Genomic DNA, 18687 nt, shown 5'->3' with positions numbered 1-18687 from the left:
ATGCCTCTATTGCCCTGTAAATCATCCCATTGGTTGTGACTAAGCCTCATCTCCTGCCTGTCCTTTCTATCATCTCTGTTGCATGCTATCTTTGATTTATTTTTGTTTTCTCCTTCCTTAGCCCTATCACTCCTGTTCCCATGCCCCTACCAAATTAGTTTAAACCCTCCCTAACAGCTGCATTAAACCTGCCTGTGAGGATATTGGACCCCTTTGGATTCAGGTGTAACCCATGCTTTTTGTACAGGTCATACCTCCCCAATGATCCAGGAAACTGAAGCCCTGCCCCCTATACCAGTCTCTCAGTCACACATTAATATGCCTGATCGTAATATTCTTGTACTCATTAGTACGTGGCACTGGCAGCAGTCCCAAGATTACTACCCTGGAAGTTCTGCTTTTCAGTTTCCTACCCAACTCCCTGAATTCTCTCTTCAGGACCTCTTCCCTTTTTCTACCTATGTCATTTGTACCAATGTGTACCAAGACTTCTGACTGTTCACCCTCTCCCTTCAGAATACTCTGCACCCGATATAAGACATCTCATACCCTGGCACCTGGGAGGCAACACACCATGCAGGTAACTCTATCAGGCTGACAGAACCTCCTATCTGTTCCCCTCACTATGGAATCCCCTAGGCCACCACATTCCTCATCTTTTTCTTTCCCTTCTGCTCCATGGAACCAGGCTTAGTGCCGATCGCCGTGGTCGTCCTCTATCAGGTCACCCTCCTCAACAGCATTCAAAATGAGATAACAGTTACAGAGGGGAATGGCCACAGGGGTGTTCTCTACTATCTGAGCTCTTCCCTTCCCTTCCCTTCCCTGTCACCCACTTGTCTAACTCCTGCCGCCTCGGGGTGACTAACTCCTTGTTGCTCCTGTCTATCTCAATCACTTTCCCTAATAAGCTGTAGGTCATCAAGCCACAGCTCCAGATCCCTAACACAGTCTCTCAGGAGCTGCATCCTGGTGCACCTGGCATAGATGGCAGACTGAAAGATTCCCAGGATTCCCACATCTGACACCCAAAGCAAAGCACTAACCCTACAGACATGCACTCTATTCCTCAAAAAATACAAGGAAAAATCAAAGTCCACTTACCACCTTACCTCCAGAAACCCAAATGAGCCAAAGCCCTACCACTCTGACTCAGACCACTCCATCGATGACCGCTCTGCTGGGCAGTGTCTCCCTTTTAAGCCTGAGCCTTCCCTGCTCTCCAGCACACGATTGGTGCTCCAGTTAAAGCCGAGTTCCTGCAAAACTTTCCCCTTTTAAACTTCGCTCCCGGGCCTGCGCCGCCTCCTATCTCGTAGCTCTCCAACTCACAATTGGTGCGCTGGTTATAGCCTTATAGTCTTATGGTCACCTTACTATTCCAACATCTTCACTATACAACAGAAAGGAGATCGCTGCAAAACTTTTGGGCACCTCGCTCTGCTCAAACTGGTATATTAGACATGGGAATGAATGAGAGTTTGCTGGTATTTTGCATTTTGTTTACAATCCACTCCCAGGGAAAGGGTTTTGATCAATCCAGCCATTGATTAAAATTTAACAACGTTCCGCAGCCAATGTTAATACTGAAAGAAAAATAAGAAGCCAAACACAAAAAGACGTACCACAGATCAGAGGTGCCTTTGATCTGCAGTTAGCTAGGTAGGCTCATGTGTAAACAATTATCCCGTTAAACCTCAAAGTTCAATTTCACATAGAATATAAATCCTGCTGGTAATTGCATGCAGCCCAGAATGAGATGAACTGCACTGTGGTGGGTGGTCTGGTTTGAACAGAGTCCTCTCTGTTACCAGCTGCTCAAAGCTGAACTTGTACTAGAAGCACTAGATATAGGAGCAGAATTAGGCCATTTGGCCCATCGAGTCTGCTCTGCCATTTCATCATGGCTGATCCATTTCCCCCTCAGCCCAGATCTCTTGCCATCTCCCTGTAGCCCCTCATGCCCTGACCAATCAAGAATCTATCAACCACCGCCTCAAATATACCCAATGACTTGGACGCCACAACGAATTCCAGCATCAAAATCAGAATAAAGATCGGGCAACAAGAAGAGGAATGGGGGTCGAATAGTCTTTAATATCATTAGGATATGGCCAACAGAGTTTGCCCGAGCTCATGTCACTGGGACATTGGACTATTTTCCAAACCCTTACCTATAGAAAAAAAGAAGGAATCTTAAACAGACAAGGTGATGACAAAGTGACTAGGTAGAGTGGCCATTAATATGCATTCACACCTTTGAAAATGTTAGCCAATTGTACACTCTACATTCTATGAGTTTGACAAAAGGAATCATTTCAATGAAAGCCATACAAAGAAATTGCTCTCCAGCACATTATTCAGATTCTGATGATTTATCATCACGTTCAGCAGGGAGCAATGATATTCCTTGCTCAAAGAGCAAACAGTGTACATGGTTATAATAAATACATCAATATATATACATCTGTGGACTGTTTCAGTTTTGTGTTTTATTTTCTGTGTTTTCACCCACTCTTTCTTGTTGCGATTTGTGCAATTTGTTTTTTGTGTCAGGGGAGGGGGTAATGTTCCTGTTGTTGTTTGAGCTTTTTGTTTATTTATGCGTGGGAATAGGTGTAGATGATTTTTTTGAACAGATTCCATCGTTTTTTTTGTTTCGTGGCTCTCAAGATCTAGACACAACTCTCCACCAACGACACACGCAGCTGATGGCAAGGTCTGCACACCATCGCAGACTTCAAAGCTAAATGCAGTGGAGTTTCTAACATTGCTGCCTCTCTCCCAGATGAGCTAATCTTTTTTTTTACACTCAATTCGATGTTGCCAACACTGAGCCCTTGAGGAGAGCCACTGATGTGACCTGCAGCTTGGTCATCTCTGAGGCCGAAGTACGCAGATGTTTCCAACGAGTGGACAGTCACGAGGCTGCAGGACCAGACAGCATCCCAGGGTGGGTACTCATGATGTGAACGGCACAACTGGCAGTTGTGTTTACAGACATTTTTAATCTCTCCCTCTCCCAGTGTAGGGTGCCCTTCAAAACATCCACCATTGTTCCTGTACATAAAAAGAAGAAGATAATGTGTCTGAGTGACTGGCGTCCTGTCACACTCACCTCAATATTAAGCAAGTGCTTTGACAGGCTGGTCAAGGACTACATCTGCAGCCTGCTACCACCTACACTGGACCCCTACAGTTTGCCCACCAACACAAGCCATTGACAGGTGACGCAATAGCCACATCTCTACACACCGTCCTTACACATCTGGAGAAGAAGGATGCTTATGTGAGAATGCTGTTCAAAAGTTTCAAAGGTACATTTAATGTCAGAGAAACATATACAAGGGGAAAGTAACCAAAATTATCGATTCACATGTAGAATTGAGGACTACCATCAATTCTAAACAATTTACTACCGTAGGGCAGGAGGTATTGAAATCTCAGGTCCTACATCACCAGGTTCAAAAAATGTTATTGCCCTTCAACCAGCAGGCTCCTGAACTGGCATGAATAACTTCACTCCCATCAATTCTGAACTGATTCCACAACCTAAAGACTCAATTTCAAGGTCCCTATAACTCACGTTCTCAATTTTTTTTATTTGCTCAATTTGTCTTCTTTTACACACATTGGTTGCTTCTCAGTTTATTATTACTGGCTTATGTCACAATTGTTTTGGCATCAGTGCATTGCAAAGCATAGTAATAAAAACTATCTATCCAATTAGTATATATATAGAAAAGTTAAATTAAATAAGTAGTGCAAAAAGAGAGGAAAAATAGTGAGGTAGTGTTCATGGGTTCATTATCCATTCAGAAATCTGATGACAGAGGGGAAGAAGATGTTCCTGCATCATTGAGTGTGTGTCTTCAGGCTCCTGTACCTTGATGGTAGCCATGAGAAGAGGGCATGTCCTGGGTGATGGGGGTCCCTAACGAAGGGTGCCACTTTTCTGAGGCATCATTCTTTGAAGGTGTCCTGGATGCTGTGAGGGCTAGAGCCTATGATGCAGCTGACTGAATTTACAACTTCAAACAGCTTTTTCCAAACCTGTGCAGTGGCCCGTCCATACCAGACAATGATGCAACCAGTTAGAATGCTCTCCACGTACATCTGTAGAGATTTGTGAGTGTCTTTGGTGACATACCAATTTACTCAAATGCCTAATGAAATATAGCCACTGTCATTGCTTCTTTGTAATTTCATCAGTGTGTTGGGTCTAGGGTAGATCTACAGAGATGTTGACACTTGGGGACTTGAAACTACTCACCTTTTCCACCTCTGACCCCTCAATGAGGATTGGTGATGTGAGTTCCCTTGACTACCTCTTCTTGAGGTCCACAATCAATTCCTGATGTTGAGTGTTTATGTACAGTGATATCTTTGTTCAGTTTACCGTTAGGGCCAGTGACACGGGGTGATGTGGCGTAGCATCTCAGCTGGAGTTGGTGCAGAGTTGGTGCCCCAGTGTTTGCTCGGCAGAAGACAAGCTGCGTTGCGGTCATTTGCAGATTTTGGTGGCATTGGATGAGTTGAGATTAGCCTCAGTTATTGACTGGCTGTGTCTTTCCATCTTATGCATACGATGTGTGCTTTGTACTGTGTGTGACTTAGTACTGTGGTTTGCTCCTTGATCCCCGAGTAACGCTGCCTCGTTTGGCTGTATTTGTGTATGGTTGAATGGCAATTAAACTTGAATTGAACTCCTTCAATGGAATTCAAGGGATCGCTCCCTACGCAACTCCCTTGTCCATTTGTCCCTCCCAATCCCTTCCCACCGATCTCCCTCCTGGCACTTATCCTTGTAAGCAGAACTAATATCTATACCTGCCCTTACACTTCCTCCCTCACCACCTATAAGTTGGCTGGTGCATCTGGTGCTCCCATTGCAGCCTTATATATATTGGTGAGACCCAATGCAGACTGGGAGACCATTTCACTGAACACCTACACTCTTTCCGCCAGAGAAAGCAGGATATCCCAGTGGCCACACATTCCAATTCCACATCCCATTCCCATTCTGATATGTCTACTGTCAAGATGAAGCCACACTCAGGGTGGAGGAACAACACCTTATATTCGTTCTGGGTAGCCTCCATCCTGATGGCATGAACATTGATTTCTCTAACTTCTGTTAATGTCCCCTTCCCCTTCTTACCCCATCCCTTATTTAGCTATCTATCTATTTATTTAGTTATCCTTTTTTTCTTCTTTTCTCTCTCTCTGTCCCTCTCACAATCACTCCTCGCTTCCTCTCTTTCTCCCTCTGGTGCTCCCTTCCCCCTTTCTTTCTCCCTAGGCTTCCTGTCCCATAATCCTCTCCCTTCTCCGGCTGTGTATTCTTTTTGCCGATCAACTTTCCAGCTCTTAGCTTCATTCCTCCCCCTCCTTTTAGTTCTTTCCCATGAACACTACCTAACTTCTTTCAGTTAGTCCTGACAAAAGGTCTTGGCCTGAAACGTCAACAGTGCTTCCCCTTATTGATGCTGCCTGGCCTGCTGCGTTCCACCAACATTTTGTGTGTGTTGCTTGAATTTCCATCACTTGCAGTTTCCTCGTGTTTGCGTAAAGAAATACTAATTTAATATCAACCTAAATGGAATGGATTGTCCTAAAATTGGTAAGATTCCATAAGAATAAAAACATAAGAAATAGGAGCTGGAGTAGACCATCTGGCCCATCAAACCTGCCCCACCATTCAATAAGATCATGGCCGATCTGTCTGTAAACTCAGCTCCATCTACCTGCATTTTCCCCATAATACTTAATTCCCCTACTACGTAAAAATCTATCTAACTGTATCTTAAATATATTTAGTGAAGAAGCCTCAACTACTTCCCTGGGCAGAAAATTCCACAGATTCACCATTTTCTGGACGAACAGTTTCTCCTCATCTCCATCCTAAATCTTCTCCCCTGAATCTTGAGGCAATGTCCTCTAGTTCTAGTCTCATCTACCAATAGAAACAACTTTCCTACTTCTATCTTATCCATCCCTTTCAAAATTTTCCTGGACACATATTGACAGCTGAGCTTTCTACTTCGAAACAAGTATTTCACCCAGCTGGACACATTGCGGAGGAAGGAATTTTAGAATATTTGTTTATAAAATTAGAACTCATGATAGCGAGTTAGACATCAATGACGAGCCGTGTCAAAAGTGTTAATGAGTTATTCAGTAAATATCTTTAAAATGTACCGACAGCTCATAGAATCCCTATCCATTTTGAATAAATCAAGCCATGCATTTTACTGAGCAGTAAGTTTGAGATGCAGTGTTTTTAGGAAGTAGCCAAAGAGGAGTTGAAACCTAAACAATCACTTGCTCTCTCATGCCATTGGTAAAACAGCACAGAGGTCAGAGAGACCATGTGGAAATGGACTGCAGGATGAACATATCCATGCATATACACTCAGTGGACACTTGATCTCCTTCTGTACCTAATCAATTGGCCACTGAGTGTATGTTCATGGTCTTCTGCTGCTGCAGCCCATCCACTTCGAGGTTCAATCTGTTGTCATGCATCTGCACATCACTGTTGTAACGTTTAGTTATTTGAGTTACTGTCAACTTGAACCATTCTAGCTTTTCTCCTCTGAAATCTCACCTCTAACCCCTTCTCATCTGACTATCACTTCCCTCGGTTTCCCTCATCTTTCCCTTTCTCTTATGGTCCACTCTTCTGTACTCTCAGATTCCTTCCTGTCCAGCCCTTTACCTGTCCTACCCACCTGGCTTCACCCATCACCTTCTAGCTATCTTCCTTCACTCCTCCTGCCATTTTTTGTTATTCTGGCATCTTCCCCTTCCTTTCCAGTCTTGAAGAAGGGTCTTGGCCTCTTACTGTATATTCATTTCCATAGATGCTGCCTGTCCTGCTGAACTCCAGCATTTTGTGTGTGTTGCTCTGGATTTCCAGCATCTGCAGATTTTCTTGTGTTTACAATTCATGGTTTCTCATTAAAAAAGGTCTTTTAACCCACAGAAATAATGCTCACTGGAAGTTTTTCTCCCACCATTCTCTGTAAGCTCTAGAGACTGTTGTGCATGAAAATCCCAGGAGATCAGCAGTTTCTGAGATACTTGAACCACCCCATCTGGCACCAGTGGACACAGCCACTTAGCTCACATTTCTTCAGTATTCTGATGTTTGGTCTGAACAACATGTGGACCTCTTGACCATGTCTGCATGCTTTTATGCATGGAATTGCTGCCACTCGACTGGCTGATTAAATATTTGCATCAATGAGCACATCTGCAGCTGTATCTAATAAAGTGTAAACACTTTATAGATGTGCACCTGTTCAATTTCACTCTCTTTCTTTGATGAAGCTTTTACATATTCAGTACCAATAAACCACTTGTGGTTTGCTGCAATGCACTATAAATGTGTTTAGACCAACTTTGTTCTGTTCAGTCAGCAAGCTATTAATCAACTGGAATCAAAACAACAATGAAGCTCCGAGGAGTAGCTGCAGTCAACTCTTTTTGCCATGGTAGGTGTCCAAGAAGGAAACTTTCAATATGCTGATCATTATTATGTTGTAGGCTGCCCCCAGCATGTCCTTAGGTTGTGTTGGTTACATCTCACCGTATGTTCCAAAGCCCCTCTGATAAATAAATCTAATCTAAATGAAATATTTAATGAAACCAAACCATAAGGCAAAGGAGCAGAATTAGGCTATTCAGTCCATTGAGTCTGCCCCACCATTCTTTCCCTCCAGGAGGACCACAACCTTGCTATGGTTTGGAGGCTTGCATGCTTCATAGCCCGGAGAGCTATGTTGGCTGAGATCAGGGCTTTATACTTTGGCCCTTTGTAGGGTCACCCTTGCCAAATAGGTCAAAGGGTAGAGGCCAGACTAAGAGTGGTCCACCGGTCCTCCAGGCTTGGGGGTTCAGCTCAGGACTAACAACCCTGACTGATAAAATAAAATTGTCACAGAAATGGCAATGAAGAATCCTTCTGCATCTGAGTGTGACGGTATTCCTGAGTCTCCATCCGGGACTTGCACAACTGACAGTAGTGAAAACAGGGAGGAAGCTACTGACATGATGAAGGAAGCCGTGAACACTGCCTGCGACAAAGGATCTACGTTGCTGCCCTAAATGCCAGCAGCATAATGGGCAGTAGAGGAAATTCTATCGTGGCTGATACATTATCCCTCTCAATCCAGTTCCTCTGCTTTTTCCCTGTAGCCTTTGATGCGCTGACTAATCAAGAAAAAAAATATCAAGACTATTCTAAGGTTGTAAACTTTGATCTGAAACCATCTGTGAGGTAATATTTTGACAACTACATTATCAGAGATGTGGGTTTTAAGAGAGAGAAGATAAGTATTATCTGAGTTATAGGGAAAGGCTGAATAGATTAAGACTTTATTCCCTGGGGTATAGGAGAATGAGGAGGGATTTGACAAATGTATACAAAATTATGAGGGATAGAGATAAGGTAGATTCAAGCAGGCATTTTTCCACTGAGGTTGTGTGAAGAACTAGAGGTCAGAGGTTAAAGGTGAAATGTGAAATACTGAAGGGGAACTTCTTCACACAGTGGATGGTGATAATATGGAATGAGCTGCCACTGGAAGTGGTGTACGCAGGTACGATCGCAATATTTAAAGAAGTTTGGTTGGGTACATGGATTGGAAGTATATGGAGGGCTATGGTCCCAGTGTAGTTCAATGTAATAGCTTGGCATGGACCTGTTTCTGTGTTGTAGAGTTATGTTTAGTGAAGTTTGTCCAGCTGGGACCATTTCTTTACGCGCAACATGCTGGATGAACTCAGTAAGTAAGGCAGCATCTATGGAAAAGAGTAAATACAGTCGTTGACATTTTGGGCCAAGTCCCTTCTTCATGACTGAGAAGGAAGGGGGAAGACACCTGAATAAAAAGTCGGGAGGCAGGGGTGAAAGGTTAGCTAGAAGGTGATAGGTGAAGCCAGGTGGGTGGGAAAGCGCAAGAGCTGGTGAAGAAAGAATTTGATAGGAGAGGAGAGTGGACAATACGAGAAAGGGAAGGAGGAGGGGACCTGGGGGAAGTAATAGGTGAGTGAGAAGAAGAGAAAGGTCAGAGTAGGGAATAGAGGAAGGCGGGGGAAATTTGTTCACCGGAAGGAGAAATTGATTTTCATGTCATCGTTGGAGGGTACCCAGACAGAATACAAAGTGTTGTTCCTCCACCCTGACGGTGGCCTCATCTTGGCATAAGAGGAGGCCCTGGATCGTTACATTGGTGAAACTGCTTTGCAATGCGACGTGACCTCCATGATATCACGTGGTCCAGTTTCAGCCCTGTCTACTGACATAAATCCACCTGCAAATGTTTCTTAAATGCATTCTATTTACATTTAAGTGCAGCTGGCTTGATCTAAAATAAACACATTTAGATTTGTACTGTCCAGTATGAGCCAGTAATTAAGTTAGTCTATGATTAAGGTACACACTGCCTCCCCCGGGCTAGTTCATATGAAATTACATCTAAACATGCCACTGAGCTTTGAAGTTTGCTGTTTAACTCCTGACCGATGGTGTCAGAGACACTTTGATACTTGCACACGGATCCCAGAAAGCAATTGCTCATCCCCCAGCCCCCTCTATAACATTTAGAGTCTACAGGCTTTCTACTTTGTGGAATTAATCTTTAATGAAATCAAACATCCCAGGACTCTTCTTAGCCAAGGAGGTAAAATTTGATCCCAAGCCACTGACTGGGGTAATATTTTTTTTAAATGCTTGTTCAAAGAAGTGGGCTTTAAGAGGAAGAAGATAGGGTTAGAATTCCAGAAAGTTCCCAGGTAGTTTATGGCCAGGCCATTGGAAGGGAAGTACTGGAGCCTTAGGCCCACCCCATCATCGGGCACAGGAACCATTATTACCCTTCAACCATCAGGCTCCTGTACCAGCATGGATAATTTCACTCACCTCAACACTAGGCTAATTGCACAACCTATGGATTCACATTCAATGACTTCAATATGATGAAAGGCGTTGATCATGTGGATAGTCAGAGGCTTTTCCCCAGGGCTGAAATGGCTGACACGAGAGGGCACTGCTTTAAGGTGCTTGGAAGTAGGTACAGAGGAGATGTCAGGGGTAACTTTTTTTACACAGAGAGTGGTGTGTGTAGAATGGACTGCCAGCAATGGTGGTGGAGGTGGATATGATGGGGTCTTTTAAGAGACTCCTGGATAAGTACACAAAGCTTAGAACAATAGTGAGCTATGGATAACCCTAGGTAATTTCTAAAGTAAGTACATGTTCAGCACAGCATTGTGGGCCAAAAGGCCTGTATTGTGCTGTAGGTTTTCTATGTTTCTATATTTCTAATTTATGTTCTCAGTATTATTTATTAATTAATTTATTTTTTTATATTTGCGTAGCTTGCCTTCTTTCGTACTTTGGTTGTTTGCTAATTCTTGATTGTGAGCGTTTTTTCATTAGTTCTATTGTATTTCTTTATTCTATTGTGATGCCTGCAAGTAAATGAATTTCAAGGTTGTGTAGGATAACATATACGTACTTTGATATTTAATTTACTTTGATTTTTGAATCCTGGGCTTTGTCACCTTAAGACTCAACTTAATGACCTAATCCCTCTTCCACTAGATGTCACTTCCCCTTGTGGGTCTTCCTCCACCTATCCAGCACAGCCTACAACCTCGTCCTCTCACTCAGCCTCACTCTGAATTTCTGTTCCTGCCCATTCTTTATCTCAAAGACCCTCACCTCACCACAACACCCACCTTAGTCTTCTGCTGGCATTCGTGTAGTTGTCAGGTCTAGATTTAATTATCCAATATTTTCCTCAACAAAGAGCACTCAGAGACCATCTACTTCAGTCCCCATTCTATGTCAATCTGAAAGCGGCATAGTAGTGCAGTGGTTAGCACAATTGTTTTACGGCATCAGTGATCACTGATTCGGGTTCAATTCCCACTGCTGTTTGTAAGTAGTCTTCCTGTGTCCTCATTGGTTTCCTCCAGGTGCTCCAGTTTCCTCCCACAGACTACAAATATACAGGTTAGTGTTAGTGAGTTGTGGACATGCTATATTGGTGTTGGAAGTGTGGTGACATTTGTGGGCTCTCCCCAGCACATCCCCAGGGTAATGGAAATGGCTCATGAACGCGTAATAAATAAATTTGAATTGGAAGGTCTGCACTGTTCCTTGTCCTACAGTATAACCTGCATGAGTATCACAGCAACCATTTAAAACAATATTACCACTTAATTCCATAACTTCTTAAGATTCAAATTACCATTTCAACCCTTCCTTAGATATTTCAGAGCCTCAGCCCTTCTACTGTCCACTCCCAATGGAGCTTTTTCAATCAATTCAGTCCTATTTGGAGGATTGCCTCATTTTAGGGAGAATACTTATCACTCAGTGTGGAGATTAGCAGGAACATCTAGAGCAAGGGTTCCCAACCTTTTTTATGCCATGGATCCCTACCATTATCAAAGGGCTCTACGGTCCCCATGTTGGGAACTCCTGATGTAGAGGGTAAAAGGACTTTAGCATTGTGGAGCGTAGAAATGCTGGAATTATGCAGAATGAAAATCAAAATATTCAATATATTATTGGAATTATTTTATTATTCTCATGTGTAATGAGATGCGTGTTTGTTTTGCATGGTATCTGTACAGATCATCGGTGTATTGAGGTACAACAAAGGAAAGCCATGACAGAATAAAGTGTTACAGTTACAGAGAATTTGCAATGCAGGCAGACAATAAGGTGTAAGACCACAAGAAGCTTGATTATGTGGTCAAGGGTTCATTCATTCATTATGTGACATATCATAGGACATGGGTGATCATAGTCTTTCCATGACCATGATTGTTCTTCCACAGAAGGTATTTGCCATTGCTTTCTTCTGGACAGTGTCTTTACAAGACACCAACCTTTACCAATACCCTTCAGAGATTGTCTGCCTGGTGAAGGTGGTTGCATAACCAGGACTTGTGATATACATGACCTGCTCATACAACCATGCACCACCTGCTTCTATGGCTTCACGTGACCCTGATGGGAGGGGGTGATGGCTAAGCAGTCGCTATACCTTTCTAAAGAGTGACCTACCTGCAGGCTAGTGGAGGGAAGGAGCACCTTACACCTTCTTTGGTAGAGATGTATATCCACCCCATCACAGAGTAGTCAAGGGTAACGCACACAAAATGCTGGAGGAACTTTGCAGGTCAGGCAGCATCTATGGAAAGGAATAGAGTGAATGTTCTGGCCTAGACCCTACAGCAGGACTGGAAAGCAAGGGTGAAGAAGTCAGAATTCTGAAATGTTGACTCTTTGTTCCTCTCCATAGATGCTACTTTATCTGCAGAGTTCTCTGTGCTTATGAGGTCAAAGTTCTATTTGATCATACTGAGGGACCATTCAATAGTCTTATAACAGCTGGATAGAATTTGTCCTTGAGGCTGGTAATATGCTCTTTCAGGCTTTTGATTCTTCTGCCTGGTGGGAGGGCAGAAAATATATTTAGATAGGGTAAACAGGGAGAAACGCCAAGCTGAGAGGTTAAAAATTCAGGATACATTGCCTGAAGAAGAAATCAAAACACATTCCATAGCAAATTTCAATAACAGTATGAGAAGGAAATAGTGTATGTCCAAAGTATGAGAGAATTAGACATGGGATTCAACAGAATAGTTTTTGTTTCCAAAGAGCCAGCAGGGAATATTGGGGTGAAAAGGCTTCATTGTGCTTGTAGGATATCTTGATATATTCAGTGGGAACTGCCTGGGGAAGGGTGCTTGTCTGTTCAATATGGACGAATTCAATTTTGTGTAATGAAGCATAAAATGCTGGATGCAATCACAGCTCAGGCAGAATTAACACTTCATTTTGACAACTTTCTTCTATAATTAATTTCTCTCTCTATAGCTGCTGCCTGACCTGCTGAGTACTTGGACCATTTTGTGCTATTTCAAGTTTTTAAACATCTGCAACTACATCTGTGTTGGCGCGTGGCCTAGCGGATAAGGTATCAGACTAGTAACCTGAAGTTCACTGGTTCGAGCCTCAGCTGAGGCAGCGTGTTTGTATCCTTGAGCAAGGCACTTAACAACACATTGCTCTGCGACAACACCGGTGCCAAGCTGCTTGGGTCCTAGTGCCCTTCCCTTGGACAACATCGGTGGCGTGGAGAGGGGAAGGCCTGCAGCTTGGGCAACTGCCGGTCTCCCATACAACCCTGCCCAGGCCTGCACCCTCCAGGCGCAGATCCATGGTCTCTTGAGACCGACGGATGCCGCCTTTTTAAACATCTGCAGTATTATGATTTTGAGTTACAGTTGTTGTTTGAAAGAATGACCACTAATTGCTTTATTGGTTGGGAAAGACTTTTCTTGGTTTTGCTTCTGATAAATTCCCAGTTACTTATTTTGAAATTTAACCAAATCTTAACTTGGTAGTCACTTGCTTCTATCCCACTCTTATCAGACTTAAGAATGGACCTCTTGATTCAGATTAGTTAATTTATCACATCAAAACATACAGTGAAATGCATAACAACTAACACAAGCGAGAGATATACTGGGGCACCCAGCAAGTGTCACTGCACATTCAGATGCTAACATAGTATGCTCATAATGTTCAGCAGAACAACAGCAACAAAAAAAAACAAACACAGATTCTGCAGATGCTGGAAATGTTGAGCAACACACACAAAATGTTGGAGGAACTCAGCTGGTCAGGCAGCGTCTATGGAAATTAATAGTCAACATATCGAACTGAAAAGGTGGGGGGGTGGGAAGGAAGGAGGCGAGCTGGAAGGTGATAAGTAAAGCTAGGTGGGTGGGAAAGGTCAAGGCCTGGAGAAGAAGGACTCCTACAGGCAGTGAAGACAAGCTCCCAGGAAGAATAGGTGGCTGTGGTAGTAGATCTGGTCAAAGAGTCAGAGGTCAGGAGATCTCAGAGGGGGTGCAGTGAGAAAGGGTTTCACTGAACTCCCATTGAACAGAAGAAATAATCACAGCAAAGCAAGCCCCTTTCCTCCCACTCATTCACATGGACAGCCCTCCAATTCCAGGACGGACCACCTTCGGGCTTCCGCCTCCATTGGACCCATCAGCCCTCTAATTTCCCCAGTGAACTCACAGACCAAGGACTTCAGCCATCTACTTATATGATAAGATGGACTCTTGGCCTCAAAGTCTATCTCATTATGATCTTGCACTTTATTATTTACCTGCACTGCACGTTTTGGGTAGCTTTTACACTTTATTATACATTGTTAAGTGTTTTACTTTATTTTACCTCAAAGCACTGTGTAATGATCTGATCTGTATGACTAGTATGCAAGACAAGCTTTTCACTGTATCTTGGTACATGTGACAATAATAACCCAATACCAATAAAATCGTCCCACCCAACCGGTCTTTGCAGGTACTGCTTCATTAAACCAGGCAACATGAAGATTCCAGATATTCCTCTTGAATTATTCATCCTTCATCATCAGTTCTTCTTGGAGCTTCATTCTCTTGTGGTGACACTTTGAAGATGAAGGGAAGTTGAAAAGGTTGACAACAAGAATCCACTGCAATTTGACAAATCCATTTTCTCATCAGGAAATGTTGGGCTTTAGGATTTGTATTAGGATAACTCCAAAGTCTTCACTGCAATCAGGAAAGTAGAGTTATGCCATAGAAATTGGTTACACAAAAATCATGTGAACTATTTTCAATCCTGTTACAGAAGACATTGTTGGCTGGAGACAAGAGGTTCTGCTGGTGCTGGAAATCTTGAGCAACACGCAAACAGTGTTGGAGGGGCCTCAGTACATCAGGCATCATCAATGCCTCAATGTACTTTGTGATAATATTTTCAGTTGTTATAAAATTTCATTTAGAGTTTAAGGAAATTTGGTATGTCACCAAAGACTTGAGCAAATTTCCACAGATATACCATGGAGAGCATTCTGACTGGTTGCATCAGCATCTGGTATGGAGGGACTATTGTACAGGATTCGAAAGCTGCATAGGATGTAGCTCCATCGTGGGCACTACCCTCCATACCATTAAGGACATCTTCAAAGATAATGCTTCAAGAAGGCAGCATCTATCATTAGGGACCCTTACCATCCAAACCATGCCCTCTTCTCATTACTACCATCAGGGAGGAGACACAGAAGCCTGACAATGCTCTCTCAATGTTTTAGGAACAGCTTCCTCTCTTCTGCCATCAGATTTCTGAATGGTCCATGAACACTACCTCATCCTTTTGCTCTCTTTTCTGTACTATTTATTTCTATCTCTATTTGTTTTATATATTTATTGTAATTTAACAGTAATTTAACAGTAATTGGTACCTATGACCCAACATGTCCAGACCAATTATTTTTATTTATTTTGTTTATTTAGAAATACAATGCAGAACAGGCCCTTACAGCCTAACAGTTGCACCACCCAGCCACCCACCTATTTAACCCTACCCTGATCACAAGACAATTTGCAATGACAAATTAACCCACTGGCTGGTATGTCTTTGCAATATGAGGGGAAACTGGAGCACCCAGAGGAAGCCAATGCAGTCATGGGGAGAACATAAAAAACTCCCTACAGAAGGTGCTGGAAAGGATCTCTGAGCTCCGATGCCCCGAGATGTAATCATATCAAGCACTTGTCCACACCAATCCCATTTTCTCTCTTGCATCCCCATCCTCATGTTCCTCCCTCGGAGTGTCAGACACCCTGAGCCAATAGGCTGGTCCTGGACTTATTTCCACTTGGCATAACTTACTTATTATTATTTAATTATTTATGGTTTTATATTGCTATATTTCTACACTATTGTTGGTTGGTGCGACTGTAACGAAACCCAATTTCCCTCGGGATCAATAAAGTATGTCTGTCTGTCTGTCTGAGTGTTAAGTTGGTGGTGAGGAAAATAATAGGGGTAGTATTGGGGGAAGCAGCAATGGTCACAGAGAGTCATAGATTCATAGAACTCTACAGCACACTTATAGACCCTTCATCCCAGCTAGTCCATGCCGAACTGTTATTCTGTCTAGTCCCATTGACTTGCACTGGACCATATCCCCCCACACTCCTCCCAACCATGTACCAAATACTTCTTAGATCTTTCAATTAAATCACCATCCACCAACTCCACTGGCGGCGTGATCCACATTCTGACCGAAGAAGTTCCCCCTTCAGGTTCTCCATAAATATTTCACCTTTCACCTTTAACCTGTGACCTCTAGAACATGAGGATGGGGATGCAAGAGAGAAAATGGGATTGGTGTGGACAAGTGCTTGATATGATTACATCTCGGGGCATCGGAGCTCAGAGATCCTTTCCAGCACCTTCTGTAGGGAGTTTTTTATGTTCTCCCCATGACTGCATTGGCTTCCTCTGGGTGCTCCAGTTTCCCCTCATATTGCAAAGACATACCAGCCAGTGGGTTAATTTGTCATTGCAAATTGTCTTGTGATCAGGGTAGGGTTAAATAGGTTTGGTGGCTGGGTGGTGCAACTGTTAGGCTGTAAGGGCCTGTTCTGCATTGTATTTCTAAATAAACAAAATAAATAAAAATAATTGGTCTGGACATGTTGGGTCATAGGTACCAATTCCATAGTGTATGACCCTGTGACAATAAACAGGCACTTCTCCAATCCTTCAGTTATAACATGCTGAGAAACGTGATTGTTATAGTTGATTAATGGCAGATGAAAGCACTAACAGTTTCATTAGGATATAATTAAGGCAGAAGATTTATTGTGATTAGCTGCTTACCTGTCTTGTTCATTCATTAATATCTCTGCCTGGGAGAAGGGCCAGAAATGGGCTGGGAGCCTCAGCCTGTGAGTATAAAAAACACACAGGCTAAGAAATATATCAAAACACAGCTGCTGAAAGATTAATATTTTCTTATGATGTTTCTCCCAAATTGGTCACCACCGTGGGCAGATCCTCAAATTGATAAATTGATAAATACTTTAGAGATAAAGTATCAGAATTGGGTTTAATATCACTAGCATATGTCATGAAATTTGTTGCTTTGAGGCAGCAGTGCATTGAATATTTAGCAATGTACATATGTTTAGAAAGTTAAATTGATTAAGTAGTGCAAAAGAGAAAATCAATGGTGAGGTAGCATTCATGGGTTCATTGTCCATTCAGAAATCTGATGGCAGAGGGGAAGAAACTGTTCCTAAAACATTGAGTGTGTGTCTTTGGGCTCCTGTTCCTCCTCCCTGATGGCAGCAATGAGAAGAGGGCATGACCTGGGTGATCGGGGCCCTTAGTGATGGATGCTGCCTTTCTGAGGAATTGCTCCTTGAAGATGTCCTTGATGCTGGGGAGATTAGTGCCCATGATGGAGCTGACTGGGTTTACAACTTTCTGCAGCTTTTTTCGATCCTGTGCAGTGGTTCCCACTATACCAGACTATAACAGGTGATGCAGCTAGTTAGAATGGTCTCCATGGTACATTTGTGAAATAGCATGGAATAGTCCCTCCATTCCCCTAAGCTGCACCACCCAGCAAGCACTGACAACCCTGATTTAACCCTAACCTAACCACAGGACAATTTACCATGACCAATTAGCCAACCCGGTATGTCTTTGGATCGCGGGAGGAAACCAAAGGACCCATTTGACTATATTAAGGGTCAACTTCATTCACGATTTACATTACATATATTATGAATTTGCTGTGGTGTGTTGCTGCAACATGCAACAAAAAACAACATTCAACTATTATAGAGAATAAAAAATTATATAAAAATTAACTTAGAGGTTAATGCATGGATATGGAATACTGCACATAAATACCATCATGTATTTGCAATGTAAACAGTGTTATAAAAGCAAGTTTAAAGTGTTAACGTTGCAATGTAGTGATGGGGTATTAGAAGAAGGGGTAAGATGGGGATCAAATTAACTGATTAATCAGTTAACTGGCTATGAACAGTATGCAAGACAAACTTTTCACAATCTCTTGGTACATGTGGCAATAATAAACCAATTCCAATGCAACTGTTCCTTTAGAAGAGTCTCATTCTCCTTTGATAGGGAGTTAGGATGGAGACAGATTCTGACTTTATTCTGGATCCTGGAGTTTATTTTGTTCCAGAGCTAGACCTGTACAGCAGCTTTAGTTAATGTGAAGTCTTCAAAATCGAAAATAACCTATTCTAGATCTCAGAAATGTTCTGAAGTTAGGCTGAGATGCCCCGTACTAGTGGTCAAGACTCTACAATTCATGTACTCTGCATTATTTATCAATTTGTACAGTTTGTCTTCTTTTGAACATTGTTTTTGTTTCAGCCTTGGTTTATGTATAGATATTTTCAAAATTTTCTTGCATTTTTTTCCCTGTAAATGCCTGCAAGAAAATGAATCTCAGCGTGGACACATAACCTATATTAAATTTACTTTGACATTTAATGACCTTTATATTTTATTTTATTTATATTTTATTTTATTCCACAAAAGTGGAATAGGCCCTTCTGGCCCTTTGAGCCATGCTGTCCAACAACCCCCATTTAACCCCACATGACCACAATCATCATGAGGAAACGTTGGAGATAGATTGGACACATGATGAGAAGAGAGGCTGACTCCATCATCAAGGCAACACTTCATTGGAACCCTGAAGAGTGGAAGAAGCATGGGAGACCAAAGACAACTTGGTGCCATATCATAGAGGGACCCTGAACCAC

General features: G+C 42.6%; 2 protein-coding genes across 8 annotated transcripts in view; both read right to left on the bottom strand.

Annotated features, from left to right (window-relative positions):
- The window catches only part of LOC132397407 (proline-rich protein 36-like), a 28366-nt gene extending 26800 nt beyond the window's left edge, over nucleotides 1-1566 (bottom strand). Inside the window, exon 1 of the transcript XR_009513371.1 lies at nucleotides 1105-1566. The gene's annotated coding sequence lies outside the window, so the exon portion shown is untranslated. The remainder of the gene's footprint in view (nucleotides 1-1104) is intronic.
- A 42-nt stretch (nucleotides 1567-1608) lies between these two features.
- Nucleotides 1609-18687, bottom strand: part of LOC132397404 (doublecortin domain-containing protein 1-like) — a 544514-nt gene continuing 527435 nt past the window's right edge. For 5 of the 7 annotated variants that reach the window (XM_059976130.1, XM_059976136.1, XM_059976135.1 and 2 more), the window contains 2 exons: nucleotides 16757-16822; nucleotides 11596-14637 (listed from right to left, as the gene is read on the bottom strand). In XM_059976130.1, coding sequence (XP_059832113.1) covers nucleotides 16766-16822 — 57 coding nt within the window. In that variant the 3' untranslated portion in view covers nucleotides 11596-14637; nucleotides 16757-16765. Of the gene's footprint in view, nucleotides 3061-11595; nucleotides 14638-16756; nucleotides 16823-18687 lie in introns of those variants that run through there. The other 2 variants (XM_059976131.1, XM_059976133.1) reach the window with 2 other exon arrangements.

The sequence above is a fragment of the Hypanus sabinus genome, chromosome 7 (genome assembly GCF_030144855.1).
Source record: "Hypanus sabinus isolate sHypSab1 chromosome 7, sHypSab1.hap1, whole genome shotgun sequence".
Taxonomy (NCBI): Eukaryota; Metazoa; Chordata; class Chondrichthyes; order Myliobatiformes; family Dasyatidae; genus Hypanus; species Hypanus sabinus.
Note: the sequence above shows the minus strand (reverse complement) of the source record. Positions and strands in the feature narration are given on the sequence as shown.